Source organism: Ornithorhynchus anatinus, chromosome 21, assembly GCF_004115215.2.
Source record: "Ornithorhynchus anatinus isolate Pmale09 chromosome 21, mOrnAna1.pri.v4, whole genome shotgun sequence".
In the NCBI taxonomy this organism is placed as follows: domain Eukaryota; kingdom Metazoa; phylum Chordata; class Mammalia; order Monotremata; family Ornithorhynchidae; genus Ornithorhynchus; species Ornithorhynchus anatinus.
The window spans coordinates 6,170,538-6,190,236 of record NC_041748.1 but is presented as its reverse complement, the minus strand read 5'-3'; the positions used below and the strand labels follow the sequence as shown (position 1 = coordinate 6,190,236).

Sequence of the window (19,699 nt, the reverse complement as noted above, 5' to 3'; positions counted from 1 at the left end):
CACATAGTAAGCGCTCAATAAATACTATTGAATGAATGAATGAATGAATGATTGGCTCTAGCCCCCCATCCTTCTCAAATGTAACCTTCTCAAATGTATTGGAGCACAGGGAGAGGTGTTGGATGGGCAGGGGGTGGTCTGGGGTTTTTGTTGCCATTCGGAGGAAGGAGGGGAAAATTATTATTATTAATAATAAAATCTATCAATGGCATTTGAGTGCTTACCATGTGCAGAGCACCGCACTAATAATAATGATGGTATTCATTAAGCATCTACTATGTGTCACGCACTGAGCACTGGGGTAGACACTAGCTAATCAGGTCAGACACAGTCCCAATCCCCCATGGGGCTCACAGTCTTAATCCCCATTTTCCAGATGAGGGAACTGAGGCCCAGAGAAGTGAAGTGACTTGCCCAAGGTCACACAGCAGACAAGTGGCAGAGCCGGGAATAGAACCCAGGTACTTCTGACTCCCAGGCCCGTGCTATTTCCACTAGGCCACGCTGCTTCACAACCATAGTAAGTGTATTCTGAGATAGATTAGTCATACCCACTAGACCACATAAAAAAAATAAAAAATTACTCACCTAAAGGTTCTGTACTGATAGATTCTACTGCCACTGAATGGGAAGTTATATCGGCATCAACCACTTGCTTTCTTGGCGGAGTACTCTGATCGACGGTTTCCTGAACAGGGGAATTAAATAAAAATATACACATTCCAAAATAAGCACCATTTTTAACATTCTTTACAGTGCCTAGCTCTCACTCATTCATTCATGGGAAGCAGCGTGGCTCAGTGGAAAGAGACTGGGCTTCAGAGTCAGAGGTCATGGGTTCAACTCCCAGCTCTGCCACTTGTCAGCTGTGTGACTGTGGGCAAGTCACTTCACTTCTCTGGGCCTCAGTTACCTCATCTGTAAAATGGGGATTAACTGTGAGCCTCACGTGGGACAACCTCTATTACCCTATATCTACCCCAGCACTTAGAACAGTGCTCTGCACATAGTAAGCGCTTAACAAATACCAACATTATCATTATTTAGTGAGCACTTACTGTATGCAGAGCACTGTATTAAGTCCTTGGAAAGTACAATTCGGCAACAGATAGAGAAAATCCCTACCCAACAATGGGCTCACAGTTTCGTTAAGATGACTGGGGGGCAAGAGAAAAGATAAGCTTCCATATTAGGATTCTTCCAACAGAAAAGATCCAAGCTGAGATCCAAGGTGAATGTGGATTTTGGAAAGTTGAGGGTGATTGACCCAAAATAAGAAATGCTGCCTCTTAGTTTACATAGTGAAGCCTGTGAGGTTACAGAAAGGTGATGTCAGCAAGTTCAAGACGAGGAGCTCATAATAGGTTATTAGTTGGTATGCCTGTCCCTAGAACACCCCAAATGGGTTGTAAGGAGAGAAACCAACACAAAGTTCTTCTAAGCAGCCTGGTGCTACTGTCCGAGATAAACCATTGGGTTGAACGGGCCATTAGCTGGAGCCAGGGAAGGTGTTTCCCGTGTTCTTATGTGAAGGGACTATGACTTGAACCACGGGGTTTCACTAGGAAAATGAAAAAAAGGTTTACGTCCCTTTCATCCTCCAAAACCAGGTGGAACATCACCTTGTGATCTTGGTAGTGTAAAATCCTATCAATTATGTAGCTATATATAAACCTCTGTGTATAGGTGTAGAGAGAAGGCGAGAGAGAAAGGCAAGAGAATTTCTAAATTGCCATACTTTAGAAGCTCACGTTACCATTTTGGTTTCTGGCAGCTTGCTGGTAGAATTGTCCCCTTTCTCTACACTCCACAGATTGCCTCTGTCAAACCGGCCTCGAAGGCATTCAAGCTCTTTTTCTCGTTCCTGAAATTACAGAAGGGCCATATCTAAATTAAATCAATGGTATTTATTGAGTGCTTTCAGTGGGCAGAGCACTGTACTAAATGTTTGGGAGAATGCACTACAATAGAGTTGATAGACAAATACTGCCCACAAGGATCTTAGAAGCCATAAGACACAGTTCACCAGTATCTCTACCTTGCCCTTCAGCAGTGTTCTGATCAAGTCACCTTTCTGATGACCCCTCTAGACAAGTAAACATCACAGCCACGCTAAAGGAATTGAGATGCTGGTATTAGCTTCACCCCAGAGACAGATTGAAGATTATAGTACACATTCTTTGTCTGCTAACTCTGTCATATTGTAGAGAAGCAGCATGGCTCAGTGGAAAGAGCGTGGGCTTGGGAGTCAGAGGTCTCGGGTTCTAATCCCGGCTCTGCCGCTAATCAGCTGTGTGACCTTGGGCAAGTCACTTGACTTCTCTGGGCTTCAGCTCCCTCATCTGTCAAATGGGGATTAAAAAGCTGTGAGGCCCACGTGGGGCAACCTGATCACCTTGTATCCCCCAGCGCTTAGAACAGTGCTTTGCACAAAGTAAGCGCTTAACTAATACCACAATTTATTTTATTTATATTGTACTCTTAGTACAGTGCTCTGCATAGGAGTAAGGCTCAAATATGATTGATGAAGCACCACCCCTCAAAACACAATCATTTACTGAATGCTTACTGTGTGCAGAGCACTGAACTAAGAACTCGGAAGAGTATGATATAACAATATATCAGACACATTCCCTGCCCACAGGGAGTTTACAGTTTTGGGGGCGGAGGGGGGGAGGAGAATCAAGGGAGTGAGTCAGGGTGATGAAGGGAGTGGAAGAAGAGGAATAGAGGGCTTAGCTAGGAAAAGCCTCTTGGAGGAGATGGGCCTTCAATAAGGCTTTGAAGGAGGGGGGAGAGTGTCTGTTGGATATAAGGAGGAGGGTATTCCAGGCCAGAGGCAGGATGTGGGAGGGATGGACAAGGTAAAGTGAGAAGGTTAGCATTAGAGGAGCGAAATGTGCAAGCTGGGTTGTAGTAGGAGAGTAGCAAAGTGAGGTAGGAGGGGGCAAGGTGATCGATTGCTTTAAAGGCGATGGTGAGGAGTTTCTGTTCGATGCGGAGGTGGATGGGGCAACCACTGGAGTTTCTTGAGGAGTGGGGCAACATGGCCTCAACGTTTTTGTAGAAAAATGACGCAGGCAGCAGAGTGAAGTATGGGCTGCAGTGGAGAGAGACAGGAGGCAGGGAGGTCAGCAAGGAGGCCGATATGAGATAGGATGATTGGATTAATATGGTGGATGGAGAGAAAAGGGCGGATTTTAGCAATGTTGTGAAGGTCGGGGACGGGGACAGACACACACACACACACACACACACACTCACTCCTGCACGTTTGTGTGAACTTTGGAGTTCAACAAGTCGTACCTTCTTGAGCTGCTGGGCTAAGTTTGCAGTGGAGGACGCTGCATTTTGTTTAAGTAGTCTTTCTTGGATGGCTTTTGTATTTGGAGTGATGATAATGGGAGTCTTATGTCCTGAAGTGGGAACTGGACTCTGTCTGCTGCGTTCTTGGCAACGCTCACCAAAACGTTCCAGGAAAGGCTTAATTCCTGCAAAGACATATTTGAAGAAAGTCAGGCTGAGATAAGTCTCAAAGACTCAATTTGACCATAATTTGAAGATCACACATTCTCAACATCTTTCATGATTGTTTTTTAAAACTATTTCTGATTTCCCAGGCATGAAAAAATTACTTGCTCAGTTTGCTCGCTTAATTCAACCCCCACAGCACTTGTGTATATATATCCATATTTTATATTGTCCATCTCCCTGTGTGCAGGGAATGTGTTACACTGTGTTGTTCTCTCCCAAGCGCTGAGTACAGTTTTCTGCAAACAGTAAGCGCTCGATGCGATTGATACTTCAAAATCCATCCTGTCTTCTAACTGCTACCTCACCCTTCTATGCCACTTAATCACAGCCTCCAATGTACCCATCTACATATTATGAGCCCTACAAGTTCCCCCACTAGACTGTAAACTCCTGAATAGAAGAGATGGTGTCCAACTTTTCCATTCATTCATATTTATTCTCCAGAGCGCTTAGAGTACGGTGCTCTTTACCCAGTAAATGCTCAATAATTATTTATGGTGAAATTGCATTATGTTTTGTTAGTTCTGAAAGCACAGTAATACACAATTGAAAAATAAATCACAAAACAGCATTAAACCTGGTGTTGTAGGCTTGTCTTTGTGTTGAAGTTGTACATGTGTCCCTCTATTTGGCTCTACTTTGAACAGCTGAGAAGACGGTTTCCCAATCGGTTTAAGGTCTTCTGATTTCAGAGGGCTAGAAGGATTTTTTCGCAGTGATGTTGGTGTTTCTATCCCCTTTTTTGGGCTGGTAATATTCAATTTAGTAGATTTAGCCAAGGAAGGCGCATCTTTCTGGAAAACAAAAATGTGTACTGCAAGAGTCTGCAAGCTCTCAACAAAGAATCAAACAAAATGAACTCTCTAGACAGTTAGGGATGTAAAAGCCAAGCATACAAATTAAACATAATAAACTAATGTATTTTACTTCAATGCAGAGGTGTAATTATGAAGTAAGGGGAAAAGGGAAGGCAGGGAAAGAAAGGAAAGGAAAAAAACAAAACAATCAAAGGTATTTGAGCGCTTACTGTGTGCAAAGCGCTGTACTATGTGTTTGGGAGAGTACGATAGAGAGGTGGTAGACAGGTTCCCTGCCCACAAGGAGCTCCCAGGCCAAGGGACAGAACCTGAATTCCTGTTCTCTCTCTCTCTCCCTTAACTCCAGGGCCAGGCTGGAGTTCAGGTCCTTACAGTAGATTTGTTAAACAGGTGTTAGTATCAATTTGAATCTTAGTTACACCTTTACTGGCAGTGCAGATGTGTTTAACTGGGATTAAGAGGGGAAGCTGTAGGCCACAACAACAAAAATCAAAGCAGTTCATTCTGAGCGTGATAGTTATGTATTACATGGGTTATACTTAATTTGAGGGGGGTGGATAGGGAGGGGAGAACTTCAACATTACAACCTTAGTACTCTAGATGCAAGATGGTAAAGTTCCACATGAACAAAAAATATTCTTTCACAGTAAGGTGCTACTGAGCTCGCTATATTTAACTCTCATGGTCAGAATGAAATTTAAAGCAACTGAGTAGACTTTAACATTGCCCAACAAGAGAGATTTCAATATCTTCTAGTTTTGTTAGAAAAATTAACATTGAACAGTTTTGATAGAGATTGTCGCCCAGCTTTTTTTTTTTTAAAAAAAAGAAAGCACTTAATAAAAGTCAAAGATATAACCACTTACCCCTGCAGCTGCGGCTTGATTCAGAGGGCCATTTGCATCTTTTGGAGAACAGCATGTAGTTTCCTCTTTAACACTGTTACTATTGATCCTAGCAGATGCTCCACTTGTAGTGGACAGTTTGGATAAACAAATAGTACCAGGCTGTTCTTGGACACCGTTTTGTTTGGCAGATGGATGCGTTAGGTCATTTTCCCAAGAACTAATTGTTGCGGCAAGATTGGCTAAACGACCCCTTCTCCCCACCGGTGTTCCCGCGGGGGCCGAAAGAGGTGGTTTGGGCGGAGAAGCTTCCTGTTTCACTGACTGCATCGGTGGGAGGTAAGAACTTTCAGGCAGGTCATCTAAAAATGTAGTTTAAAGGGGGAAAACAACAACAGCAAACATAAAAAAAAATAATGGTGCACATTTTATTCCCACAATTCCAAAATAGAGTTCAAATTGAGGTCCATTTTTCATGATTATTATGCCTGAATTTCCCAAGCATCACAAAAGGATAAGTGTAATTATAACCACTATAGCAGTCCCCAAATGCAGAAACTAACTTTTTGTTTAAAGCACACTTTCAGGAACAGATGGGCATTCGAGTTCCAGAAATAGCATTTTTAGCCACTTAAATGGGTTCCCATCTGATGTGTCCAAAAAAGAAGAGCTTTCAGGACATGAATTGAGGGTGGCCACAATAAAGATTTCAAAAAAATATGAATTGCATTTCCCAATCTTTGATAAAAATCTAACTGAGTTCCTTGTGGGGAGGGAAAGTGTCTGCAATACTATTCAATCGTATTTGAGCGCCTACTGTGAGTAGAGTACCATATTGAGCGCTTGGGAGAATACAACAATAAACAGACATTCTCTGCCCACAACAAGCTTAGAGTCTAGAGGGGGAGATGGACATTAATATAAACGACAGATATGTACATGAGTGCTGAGCGACTGGGAGGGGAGATGAATAGAGTATCCACTCTGTAGTTGCTCCCTTTAAGCGCTTAGTACAGTGCTCAGTAAATAACCACCGATTGATTGAACTCACTTATCTGGAATACAGAGGCTCAGGCCCAGAAGCCCAGGTACCTAAGATGCCTTTTTTCTTCCCAACGCACGCCTAACCAAGGTAAAAAGGCTGCAGGAGCCTCTAGATGGTAAATTCATTGTGGGCAGGGAACGTGTCTGTTTATTGTTGAATCGTACTCTCCCAAGTGCTTAGTACAGAGTTCTGTGCCCAGGAAGTGCTCAATAAATACAATTTAATGAATGAATGAAAGGTGACCATCAAGATGTCCTTCTTGATCTCTAGATTAGTCAGCCAGAGCATTATTGGTGCAGGCACGCTACCTTTCACACATTAGTGTCAACTTCCACAAGTATCCTGGCTCTGTCACTTGTCTGCTGTGTGACCTTGGGTAAGCTGCTTCACTTCTCTGGGCCTTAGTTCCCTCATCCTTAAAGTGGGAATTAAGAGTGTGAGCCCAATGTGGGACAAGGACTGTGTCCAACCTGATTAGCATGGTAGCGGGCACATAGTAAGTGCTTAAATACCAATTTCAAAAAAAGAATAACTTTCCCTTTGAAAGGCAACCTGGTGTACAAAAAGAAATTTCATTCTGCTATAAATCCAATAACTGGAATTATATACCAAATGATTCCTAGTGCTACAGGCTCAAGGTTCACTGAATCGACCTGTGGTATTTATTGAATGCTTACTGGGTGTAGAGCATAATACAACAAAGTCAGTAGGCAAGTTCCCTGTCGACAGGGAACTTGAAGTGTAGAGGGGACACAGATGTTAGTTTTTTGGGTTTTTTTTTTAAATGCTATTTGTGAAGCACTCCTTATGGTGGATACTGATCTAAGTGCTGGGATAGATACAAACTGATCAGGTTGGACACAGTCCATGTCCCACATGGGGCTCACAGTCAAAATCCCCATTTTACAGATGAGGTAACAGGCTCAGAGAAGTGAAGTGACTTGCCCAAGGTCACACAGCAGAGCCGAGACTAGAACCCAAGCTCTGACTCCCGTGCTCCATCCGCTAGGCCACGTTGCTTCTCAGATAACTGTAAGATGTAAATGAATTACAGATACGATGGATGTTTATATCCTACCATTACTATCCCAGTGTCGGCGTTGTTCGGCAAGTTTCTGCATGCGGCTTTTAATTGTCGGGGCAACCGGAGCGTCGTCTTTTGAATTCGGCACTTCCGTCTCACGTGGCAGTGCAACGAGGCCAACGGGGGAGCCCCGGTTAACACTGGCTTCTCGTGGCTTGGGGGTGGCCTCGGAAGACGGCGGCTTTGGAGAAGGAGGGTTTGCGGGGGTCGATTCAATCGCCTGCTTATTTTCCAGGTCAGAAACGGGGGCTTCTGAATTGCCGGAACAACGGCGTTTCGACGGGGAGGGTTTTGTGCAAGGTGTCTCTAAGTGGACAAAAATGGGAAAATTGGGACTGGTTAGAACAATCTTACTGTTGAAGAAATGCATATAATAGCTCACTCTCTCTACTTCAGTCTAATATCACTCCGCTGATAGTTGTATCAAGTCATGATGTCTTTTTGCACTTTAGGGAGATGGACTCAAGACACATCACTTTAGGGTCTTCTAAGTGGATAAAGAAAATAATTCTATTTAGAGAATCCTCCACTAGATTACATGTAACGATAATACCGTGGTATTTGTTAAGCGTTTACTATGTGCAGAGCAGTGTTCTAAGCGCTAGGGTATACAGGGTAATCAGGTAATCTCTCAGACTAAATGCAAGGTATTTTCAGTTTAGCTGAGAGACAAAGAATACCAGTAAACAGGCTAACCAGAGTTAAGTTGCATATTTTAAAGTCAGTACATTGACACTGCTCCAGAGAACTTGTAATTTAATGAGCCTCACAGAGCCCTTGAGTTTATTCAATCTAAACATCTGTTAAAGAAAAGCTGCCTCGGCAATACTCCGACACACAAATACACACCATAAAATATCGTTTAAAAAGGAGTCGTTTGTTCAAAGATAAATCTGCAGGAAGAAGTCCGCTGTAGTATTCCCGCTCGAACTCAGTGCTTGAATAAGCTCGGGTTAGTGGCAGGTGATATCATGAAAGTCGTACCTTCACCACTTGGCAGGGGTGGAGGCTGGTTGCTTGTTTCCGAAAGAGGCTCTCTGGTTCTCTTCGTCTGGGTCATACTCCGAAGGCCCGCTGTGGGCCTTTCGGCCATTTTCCTCTGTAGATTCTCTCGTCTGGCACGGGTGCGTTCAAGCAGTTTCTGAAAGGTTAATGAAAAATATTACATTTTTCACAGATGATGTACTGTGGAACGGAATGATAAGCCCGGTGTGGGCAGGGATTGTCTCTCTTAATTGCTCAACTGTGCTTTCCAAGTACAGTGCTCTGCACACAGTAAGTGCTCAATAAAATTGAAGGAATAATAGTATTTAAGTGCTTACTACATGCCTGGCACTGTACTAAATGCTGGGGTGGATACAAGCAAATCGGGTTGTACACAGTTCCTGTCTCACGTGGGACTCACAGTCTCCATCCCCACTTTACAGATGAGGTAACTGAGTCCAGAGAAATGAAGTGACTTGCCCAAGGTCCCAGAGCAGACTAGTGGCAGAGGCGGGACTAGAATCCATGACCTTCTGGCTCCCAGGCCTAGGCTCTATCCACTCCGCCAGGCTGCTAATATTGTTAGCCAAAGTTTCAATCGATCACGTTTTTTGAGCACTTACTGTACACAGAGCACGGTACTAAACGCTTGGGAGAATACACAACCATCAAGTTGGTAGACATGTTCCCTGCCAACAGAGAGATTACAGTCTAGAAGTCTTTTTTGATTTTCAAAGCCATATACAATCCTTAAAGACTATAATTCATTCATTGAATAGTATTTATTGAGCACTTACTATGTGCAGAGCACTGTACTAGGCGCTTAGTCCTAGTCTGACCTTTCATTTACAGGCCTATTCCAGGGTGCGACCAGATAATATGTTGCTTAAAAGTGTAGTTATATCATATACACACTTTTCCAAATTCTTACATGTTATAAATCGGGACATCCCAGTTCCGCTGGAAAATATGGAATTCCCTTACATGCGCTATATATACACACTGCCATGATAAACATCACTAAACTATCGTTTACTCTCTAAAGAGAAATAGGGATGAAATAAAGGAATTGGATTATGCTATTTTTTTCAGCGGTTTTGTGTCCAGTACTGTTCTGAGCCCTGAAGTAGATATAAGGCAATCAGGTCGTTCACAGTGAAAGTAATATAAGAAAGCTGCAGAAGTAGATTCTGGGTCGGCAGACTACGGTAGTGATTTTCCCACTTTAGTGAAGAATTTCACCAAGTTCTTCACTACAGAAAAGTTTAGAGAAGGATTCATTCATTCCATCGTATTTATCGAGCTCTTCCTGTGGGCCAAGCACTGTGTTAAGCAATGTGGCCAAGAAGGAAGAGGCCAGGCTTGGTTCTCAGAGGACCTGAGTGTTAATTCTGCCTCTGCTTGTGACCTCAGGAAAGATACTGAAGTTGACTTGGACCTTATCTGTAAAACGAGGTTTAAATGTTTGTACTCCCTCCCGCTTAGAATGTGAGCCCTGTGTCAAACGAGGACTGTCTGGCCCCACTACCCTGTCTCCACCCCAGTGCTTAGCATAGCGCTCGACACACAGTCAGCACTTTAATACCACAACATTTATCAGGAATTTGTTTCAAGTTGGTTGTCGTCTTAAAAAAACACTTCAGTCATATTTATAAGTTCATATACTTTCTTGAAAATTGAGACGACTTCCAAATCACAGGATTTGGGCTGGTGTTGGAGAAACCACATTAACATCCGTTTTGTTAGCCTACAAAAATGCATATTACATTGTCAAAGTGAGAAGTTCCTCCTGGGACAGTGAGATGCACTTAACTCATTGACGTAATAATAATGTTGGTATTTGTTAAGCGCTTTCTATGTGCAGAGCACTGTTCTAAGCGCTGGGGTAGATATGGGTAATCAGGTCGTCCCACGGGAGGCTCACAGTTAATCCCCATTTTACAGATGAGGTCACTGAGGCCCAGAGAAGTGAAGTGACTTGCCCACAGTCACACAGCTGACAAGTGGCAGAGCCGGGAGTCGAGCCCATGACCTCTGTCTCCCAAGCCTGGGCTCTTTCCACTGAGCCATGCCGCTTAACATCCGCATCATGCTTTTCTAAAAACGAGGGCACCTCAATATTACTTCTGCGATTATATGCTGAAGGATCCCTTCAACGCCTTGAAAATCTGACCCAAACTGTAGGCAGTTTGTCCCAGAATCGACTGCACGCTCATTATGGGCAGGGAACCTTTCTGCTAATTCTGTCATAGTGTACTCTCCCAAGTGCTTAGTACAGTGTCCTGCACATAGTAAGCGTTCGATAAATACCATCGATTGCTTACTGTTAGCCCAGATGAGGAGCCAACATGAAGATGTGTGACTTTTTGGCCCCAATAGGAGGCTTATAATGAGGTAAGGCAGCAGAAAAAAATGCAAATTATATTCTATAGATGCCTGTAGGGTCGGGTATGGTATTAAACATCAGTTGAAGCTTGTACATAATGGTTCATAATGGTGCGTTTTTAAGAGTTCAGCCACCCTTTTTGCCAACCTCTGAGCTCTCAGTAAACTTTAAGAAATGGGCATCTGCTTTTCTTCTAAACTTCTGAATTGAAAATGCTGTGTGTATATGAGTTGATATTCAAATAACACATTCCTCCTCTAAATGCAGAACTAGTTCTGTTGTATTCACAGCCACACCCATGTTTGGTCTTTTCAGTTAGGCCTCCCTCTGAGTCACAAGAGTTTCAGTTGCTGTGGCCAGTAGGTCATAAGAAAGGAATGTGTGATTAACCCTAAAATAAATTTGAGTTCTCCGGGCTCATAATATATTGAGACATAGGAATTGTAGAGTAAGTAGATGTGATCCCCACCCTCAGGGAACTTACGGATCTATTGGGGAGACTCTCGGTGCTCAGGAAGTACAGACACAAAATCCTACTTTAAAAAAAAAATCACCTCCTCTAAGAAGCCTTCCCTGATTAATCTCTTATTCCCCCTCCTTTCTGCGCTGTCTATGCATTTGGATCTGTATCTTTTAAGCACTTTGTTACTCACCCAACCCCACAGGATTTACACATATCCTAACATCCTGTTGCTCCTCGCTGTAATTTTTCTTAACATTTGTCACCCCCCTCTGAGGTAAACTTCTTGACTTTAAGGATCACATCTAGTACCTCTATTATGCTCTCCCAAGTGCTTAGTACAGAGCTCTAGACCTAGTAAGCGCTCGACAAAATGTCGTTGACTGATGAGATGGTGCAGAAGGGAGGGGAAATAGGGTGGGGAGATGGAGATTAGTCTGGGAAGGCCTCCTGGAGGAGATCCGTTTTTAATAGGGCTTTGAAGATGGGGAGAGCGATCGTCTGTCGGATATTAAAAGGGGAGGAATCCAGGCAGGTGAGTGGGCAGGTGAGTGGGCAGGTGAGTGGGCAGGTGAGTGGGCAGGTGAGGGGGCAGGTGAGGGGGCAGGTGAGGGGGCAGGTGAGTGGGCAGGTGAGTGGGCAGGTGAGTGGGCAGGTAAGGGGGCAACCGTGAGAGAGATGAGAACGAGGCACAGTGAGTAGGTTGGCATGAGAGGCACTCAAATTCCATTGATTGATTCAGTTTTCAAGCTTTACTCTCTTATAAAAGAGGAAGTGATTGGTTTACTTGAATTTTTCAAATGAACAGACACACCCCTGCCCTACAGTTCCTATCCCTAATCTATTTTAATGTCTGTCTCCCCCTTTATTAATAATAATAATAATAAAAATAAGTACTTTAAGCACTTCCTATGTGCCAAGCACTGAGGTAGATACAAATTAATCGGGTTGGACACAGTCCCTGTCCCACGGGAGGCTCACAGTCTCGAACCCCATTTTACAGATGAGGTAACTGAGGCCCAGAGAAGCAAAGTGACTTGACCAAAGTCACACAGCCGACATGTGGCAGAGTCTGGATTAGAACCCAGGTTCTTCTGACTCCCAAGGCCAGGCTCTAACCCATAAGCCACATTGCTACCCTAGGGGGAATCGTATCTGCCAATTCTGTTGTACTGAACTCTCCCAAGAGCTGAGTAAAATACTCTGCACCCAGAAAGCGGTCAGTGAATACCACTGCTGGACTAAGCTTCTTCAGGTGACAGCCCTTATGCACCAAGACATTCATCCCCCTCAAAAATATCATGTTTTAACAATTCCCCCCTTCTCTCCAAACAACATATAGAAGCACCGTTTGTTCTACATACGTGATTAGGAAGAAAGCCTGGGAATTTCATTTTCCAAAGCCTTCAAGCATTGTTTGGATTAAGTTGTCCGAATGGGGATAAATATATAAATGAAACTATGGACTAGAGAACCAGTAGGATTCTTTTAATATATTCACTGTTCCCCAAAAGATAAACAGATCAAGAAATTCCCACCAGAACAATGGATTTACTGATTGAACAGAGGAAAGGAAGATGGCTTAGGGCACTACATAGAAGTCAGCTATTCATTCATTCATTCAATAGCATTTATTGAGCGCTTACTATGTGCAGAGCACCGTACTAGGCGCTTGGAATGGACAAATCGGTAACAGATAGAGACAGTCCCTGCCCTCTGACGGGCTTACGGTTTAATCGGGGGAGACGGACAGACAAGAACAATTGCAATAAATAGAATCGAGGGGAAGAACATCTCATTAAAACAACAGCAAATAAATAGAATCAAGGTGATGTACATTTCATTAACAAAATAAATAGGGTAATGAAGATATATACAGTTTAGTGGACGAGCACAGTGCTGAGGGGATGGGAAAGGAGGGGGGGGAGCAGAGGGAAAGTGGGGAGAAGAGGGTTTAGCTGTGGAGAGGTGAGGAGGGGGTAGAGGGAGCAGAGGGAAGAGGGGAGCTCAGTCTGGGAAGGCCTCTTGGAGGAGGTGACCTTTAAGTAGGGTTTTGAAGAGGGGAAGAGAATTAGTTTGGCGGAGGTGAGGAGGGAGGGCGTTCCGGGACCAGGGGAGGACGTGGCCCAAGGGTTGACAGCTATTGATTATCTTCTAACATTCTGGACTACCACGGTTTGAAGAGAAACGCTTGCTATTGCTAGTTTGCTTTTACTGCTCCCAAGCCAACTTCTATTGCACTGATGACTCACGTGTGTCCACCTACATTTTGTATATTGCTTCACGGTCAACGCGAAATACCGTGCTCTGCACACAGAAAATGATTATTACTCAGTGGTGTTGCTCTGACCCCCACTTCCCTTGTTTCATCATCCAAAAAGAGAACACGCTAAATAGAGTGTGAGGTCTAAGACGGAATATCAAAAGTAAAATTTTGAGGCCCCAAAGTCTCCCTTCAAATAATTCTCTAACGAATGAGTTTCCGGGAGCCTCAAATCCACCAGTACAGCCGTGAGAAAAACGTGTCCAGACCTCCATCGTTGGGTACAATCCAAGACAGTGATTTGGAGATGGAATCAATTCAAAATTCCAACAGGTCGCTCATTACCAATTAAGGAAAAGAGGTTAGGGTTGTTTATGTCGACTGCAAGGGGTTTGACTCTCCGTGGACAGTAAGAGCCAGAGCCTCATTTTAGCAGAGCACACTAAGGCGAGGAGGAAAGTGTGGGTAAGCCATCCATTTGGGCTTGCAGAAGCACTCTTACAGTCAAATAATAAGAATGATGGCATCTGTTAAGCGCTTACTATGTGCCAAGCACTGTTCTAAGCAGTGGGGAGGATACAAGGTTAACAGGTTGTCCCACGTAGGGCTCACGGTCTTCATCCCCATTTTACAGTTGAGGGAACTGGGGCACAGAGAAGTGAAGTAATAGATGTGGGTATTTGTTAAGCGCTTACTAGGTGCAGAGCACTGTTCTAAGCGCTGGGGTAGACACAGGGGAATCAGGTTGTCCCGCGTGGGGCTCACAGGCTTAATCCCCATTTTACAGATGAGGTCACTGAGGCTCGAGAAGTGAAGTGACTTGCCCACAGTCACACAGCTGACAAGCGGCGGAGCTGGGATTTGAACCCATGACCTGTGAGTCCCCAGCCCGTGCTCTCCACTGAGCCACGCTGCTTCTCGTCAAATACGATGCCATCAACCCCAGCCCAGTAGGACTCCCCTGAGAAATGTCCAAACAATAACAACGATGGCATTTGTTAAGCGCTTCTGATGTGCTGAACGCTGGGGTAGATACAAGGTGATCAGGTTGTCCCACGTGAGGCTCACAGTCTTAATTCCCATTTTACAGATGAGATAACTGAGGCACAGAGAAGTTAAGTGACTTGCCCAAAGTCACACAGCTGATAAGGGGCCCAGTCGGAATTAGAACCCAAATCCTAATTAGCTGATGGGAACATGTCTATCAACTGTTATGCCGTAATAATGTTGGTATTTGTTAAGCGCTTACTATGTGCAGAGCACTGTTCTAAGCGCTGGGATACAGGGTAATCAGGTTGTCCCACGTGAGGCTCACGGTTAATCCCCATTTTACAGATGAGGGAACTGAGGCACGGAGAAGTAAAGCGACTTACCCACCGTCACACAGCTGACAAGTGGCAGAGCCGGGATTCGAACCCATGACCTCTGACTCCCAAGCCCGGGTTCTTTCCACTGAGCCACGCTGTACTCTCCCAAGCGCTTAGTACAGTGCTCTGCACCCAATAAGCACTCGAATATGACCGCCTTGACGTTATGCTTGATATGGGTAGTAAACGTGTCTATCAAATGTCCTATTATAACTATTATTATTAATACTAATAATCATTTTCTGAGGACTTGGTGTGCAAAGCACTTTACAAAGCACTGGGGAGAGGACACCATAACATCAAACATTCTCTGCCCACAGTGAACTCCCAGTCTACTGTACTTTCCCAAGCGCTTAGTACACTGTGCTCTGTACAGTAAGCGCTCAATTAAAAGGACTGCCTCGAAACTAAACTCCTTGTGGGCAGGAAACCTGTCTCCCACCTCTGTACTGTGCTCTCCGAGGAGCTTAGTACAGTGCTCGCATACAGAGAGCACCCAATAAGTACTGATAATGACGATGATCAGGGAATGGGGAAGTTGTTAGATGTCTCGCTAGGCATTCTGTTGCCAAACTGTCCATCCCAAGCGCTTAGTACAGTGCTCTGCACCTAGGAAGCACTCAATAAATACTACGGAATGAATGAATTCTCCCACTTTGCTTACGGTGTGTGCAAAGCACTGTGCTAAACGCTCGGGGGAGTGCGATACCACAATGTAACAGACACATTGCTTCCCGCAAGGAGCTCACGGTCTCGGAATGCTCCCTCTGCAATCGTTCTGGACACAGTGAGCGCTCAGTAGATACCAGTGATTGATCCCAGCTCTGCCACTTGGCAGCTGTGTGATTGTGGGCAAGTCACTTCACTTCTCTGGACCTCAGTGACCTCATCTGGAAAATGGGGATTAACTGTGAGCCTCACGCGGGACGACCTGATGACCCTGTATCTCCCCCAGCGCTCAGAACAGTGCTCTGCACGTAGTAAGCGCTTAACAAATACCAACATTATTCTCTGTGCCTCAGTGACCTCATCTGTAAAATGGGGATGAAGACTGTGAGCCTCACGTGGGACAACCTGATTCCCCTGTGTCTACCCCAGCGCTTATAACAATGCTCTGCACATAGTAAGCGCTTAAATACCAACATTACTATTCTTAATTGGTGGCCAACCTGGGCATCCCCCCATTCTTTCATTCTACTATATCTGTTTATTTTGTCCTTTCCCAAGTGCTTAGTCCAGTCCTCTGCACACAGTAGGTGCTCAATAAATAACTCTGATCATTGATTGATTCATTCAGGGCACTGTACTAAGTGCTTGGGAGAATGTGGTAGAACAATAGATACATTCTCTGTCCACGACGAGTCTAGAGACTGTACTTACTTCCAACGCAGAGGAAAAAAAAAATTAAAATGGCATTCATTAAGCGCTTATGATGTGTTAGGCACTGTACTAAGCGCTGGGGCAGAAGATAATCAGGTGGGATCCAGTCCCTGTCCCACTTAGGGGTCGCAATTTTAATAATAGTAATAATGTTGGTATTTGTATTTGTTGGGAAAGGACAAAATAAACAGATATATTAAAAGAATGAATGAATGGGGGGGTGCCCACCAATTAATAATAATAATGTTGCTATTTGTTAAGTGCTTACTATGTGCTAAGCACTGTTCTAAGCGCTGGGGTGGATACACTCCTGATAAGCTGATAAGGGGCAGAGTCAGGATTAGAACCCAAATCCTAATTAGCTGATGGGAACACGTCTATCAACTGTTATACCGTAATAATGTCGGTATTTGTTAAGCGCTTACTATGTGCAGAGCACTGTTCTAAGCGCTGGGATACAGGGTCATCGGGTTGTCCCACGTGAGGCTCACCGTCTTCATCCCCATTTTCCAGATGAGGTCACTGAGGCCCGGAGAAGTAAAGTGACTTGCCCACAGTCACACAGCTGACAAGTAGTGTACACCCTGTCATCAGGTTGTCCCACGTGAGGCTCACCGTCTTCATCCCCATTTTCCAGATGAGGTCACTGAGGCCCAGAGAAGTGAAGCGACTGGCCCCCAGTCACCCAGCTAAATGGCAGGCAGGATTCGAACCCATGACCTCTGACTCCACTGAGCCAGGCTGCTTCTCTGTTTTAAGTAAATTGATTTAACTGGGGATCTGAATGCCCAGTGGACAGAGGGGGAAACTGAGGCCCAGAGAAGTGAAGTGACTGGCCCCCAGTCACCCAGCTAAATGGCAGGCAGGATTCGAACCCATGACCTCTGACTCCACTGAGCCAGGCTGCTTCTCTGTTTTAATTAAGTAAATTGATTTAACTGGGGATCTGAATGCCCAGTGGACAGAAGGGGAAACTGAGGCCCAGAGAAGTGAAGGCCTTTCCTCCAATCCTATTGATTGAGCCCTCCCTGCGTGCAAAGCACTGGACTAAGCGCTGGGGAGTCCCTGACAGTCCCTGCTCACGGTCCAGAGGGGACGATAAGAGAGAGAAATACTCGGTACAGCAGTGACCTGGCCAAGGACACCCTGCAGGAGGAGCAGGATTAGAACCCAGATCTTTGGACTCCGAGCTCCCAGGACCGTGCAAGGGCGGCTACTCGCCCGGCTCACCTCGGTAAAGGGGTCCATCGCGGTGGTCCACAGGGATCTGTCCGCAGGAGGAGGAAGAAGAGGAGGCGGTGGCGCAACCTACAGAGCCCGACTGTTTGGCCTCCCACTCCTCCAGCCGTTCAAATTTGAATTTCAGCGCCCCGGCTCGCGCGCATGCGCATCTCTCCGGGGGGGGGGAGCCCTGCCCCAGTCCGCGCGCATGCGCGCCACCCTCAAAGGGGGCGGCCCCCGCCTCGGCCCGCGAGCATGCGCGTCCCCCCGGAGAGCGGCCCCCACCCCGACCCGCGCGCATGCGCGCCTCCCCAGGAGAGCGGCCCCCGCCCCAGTCCGCGCTCATGCGCGTCTTCCCCAAGGGGGCAGCCCCCATCCCGGCCCGCGCGCATGCGCAGCTCCCGGGACGGCCTCGCCCCGGCCAGCGCGCATGCGCTTCTCCCTGGCGAGCGGCCCCCTCCACCCCGCCCCGCGCGCATGCGTATCGCCCGGAACGGCCTCGCCCCGGACAGCGCGCATGCGCCTGTTCCCGCAGTCGCCCCCCCCCAACCCCCCGCCCCCCCGCGTGCAGTCACGTGATCTCGCCGCGGGCGCTCTGAGCGACGGTTGGGGCGCGGAGGGGGCGTGGCCCGCTCGGATCACGTGGGTTCAGGTCGCGCGGACGACTCACAGCGCCCCCTCTGGCAGCACCGCTGTACTTTCACCAGCAGCCTGGTCGATGGGACATTCATTCATTCATTCATTCATCCATTCATTCATTCACTCATTCATCATTCATTCACTCATTCAATAGTATTTATTGACATTCGAGTCAATGGGCAGGGCCTGTCTCTGTTGCCGATTTGTCCATTCCAAGCGCTTAGTACAGTGCTCTCCACATAGTAAGCGCTCAATAAGTACTATTGAATGAATCATCCTCATCATCATTAATAATAATGATGGTATTTCAGATTTCCCCACGTGCTAGGCACTGTTCTGAGCACTGGGGTAGGGTACAAGACAAATGGGTGGGACACAGCCCATGGTCCACAGGCCTAATCTCTCTCCCCATTTCATAGATGAGGTAACTGAGGCCCATAGAAGTGAAGTGACCAGTCCAAGGTCACACAGCAGACACGTGGCAGGGCGAAGCAGGCTCTAGAGGGAGAAGGCACTGGTGTCCCTGCCTCGGAGGGAGGGTTTACAGTCTAATAACAATAATAATAATAATAATGGAATTTTTATTAAAAGCACTGTTCTAAGAGCTGGGGAGAATACAAATTGATCAGGTTGTCCCACGTGGGCTCACAGTCTTAATCCCCATTTTACAGATGGGGTAAGTCTACCACAATAAATGTGCAGCTGAATATATCAGAAGGCTCAAGAGGGTTTTTTTAAATGCTATTTATTTAGCACTTACTATATGCCTGGCATTGTACTAAGCGCTGGGGTGGATATGAGTTTAGACTGGGAGCCTGTCACTGGGCAGGGACTGTCTCTATCTGATGCCGAATTGTCCATTCCAAGCGCTTAGTACCGTGCTCTGCAATATCCTGGCTCTGCCACTTATCAGCTGTGTGACTTTGGGCAAGTCACTTAACTTCTCTGTGCCTCAGTTACTCCAACTGTAAAATGGGGATGAAAACTGTGAGCCCCACGAAGGACAACCTAATGACCTTGTGTCTACCTAGCGCTTAGAACAGTGCTCGACACATAGTAAGCGCTTAACAAATACCAACATTATCATTATTAGCAGTAAGTGCTCCATAAATACTATTGGATGAATATGAGTTGATCAGGTTGGTTACAGTACTTAATAATAATAATAATAATGTTGGTATTTGTTAAGCGCTTACTATGTGCCGAGCACTGTTCTAAGCGCTGGGGTAGACACGGGGGAATCAGGTTGTCCCACGTGGGGCTCACAGTCTTCATCCCCATTTTACAGATGAGGTAACTGAGGCACCGAGAAGCAAAGTGACTTGCCCAAAGTCACACAGCTGCTAAGTGGCTGAGCCGGGATTCGAACCCATGACCTCTGACTCCAAAGCCCGTTCTCTTTCCACTGAGCCACGCTGCTTGACCCATATGGGGCTCACAGTCTTAATCCCCATTTTACAGATGAGGAAAATGAGACGTAGAGATAAGCGACTGGCTCAGGGTCACACAGCAGACAAGTGGCAGAGCCGGGGTAATAATAATAATAATAATTATGGTATTTAAGCGTTTACTATGTGCAGAGCACTGTTCTAAGTGCTGGGGTAGAGACAGGGGAATCAGTTTGTCCCATGTGGGGCTCACATTTTTTTTAATCCCCATTTTTACAGATGAGG

At 45.7% G+C, this 19,699-nt stretch overlaps 1 protein-coding gene across 2 annotated transcripts in view; it reads right to left on the bottom strand.

Moving 5' to 3' along the window:
* The window catches only part of ANLN (anillin actin binding protein), a 47,201-nt gene extending 29,657 nt beyond the window's left edge, over nucleotides 1-17,544 (bottom strand). The window contains exons 1-8 of one of the 2 annotated variants that reach the window (XM_029049248.2): nucleotides 17,397-17,544; nucleotides 8,311-8,467; nucleotides 7,321-7,632; nucleotides 5,219-5,559; nucleotides 4,112-4,328; nucleotides 3,307-3,491; nucleotides 1,757-1,864; nucleotides 589-688 (exon numbers count right to left, since the gene is read on the bottom strand). In XM_029049248.2, coding sequence (XP_028905081.1) covers nucleotides 589-688; nucleotides 1,757-1,864; nucleotides 3,307-3,491; nucleotides 4,112-4,328; nucleotides 5,219-5,559; nucleotides 7,321-7,632; nucleotides 8,311-8,467; nucleotides 17,397-17,414 — 1,438 coding nt within the window. In that variant the 5' untranslated portion in view covers nucleotides 17,415-17,544. The remainder of the gene's footprint in view (nucleotides 1-588; nucleotides 689-1,756; nucleotides 1,865-3,306; nucleotides 3,492-4,111; nucleotides 4,329-5,218; nucleotides 5,560-7,320; nucleotides 7,633-8,310; nucleotides 8,468-17,396) is intronic. The other variant, XM_029049249.2, reaches the window with a different exon arrangement.
* Between the last annotated feature and the right edge of the window lie 2,155 nt (nucleotides 17,545-19,699).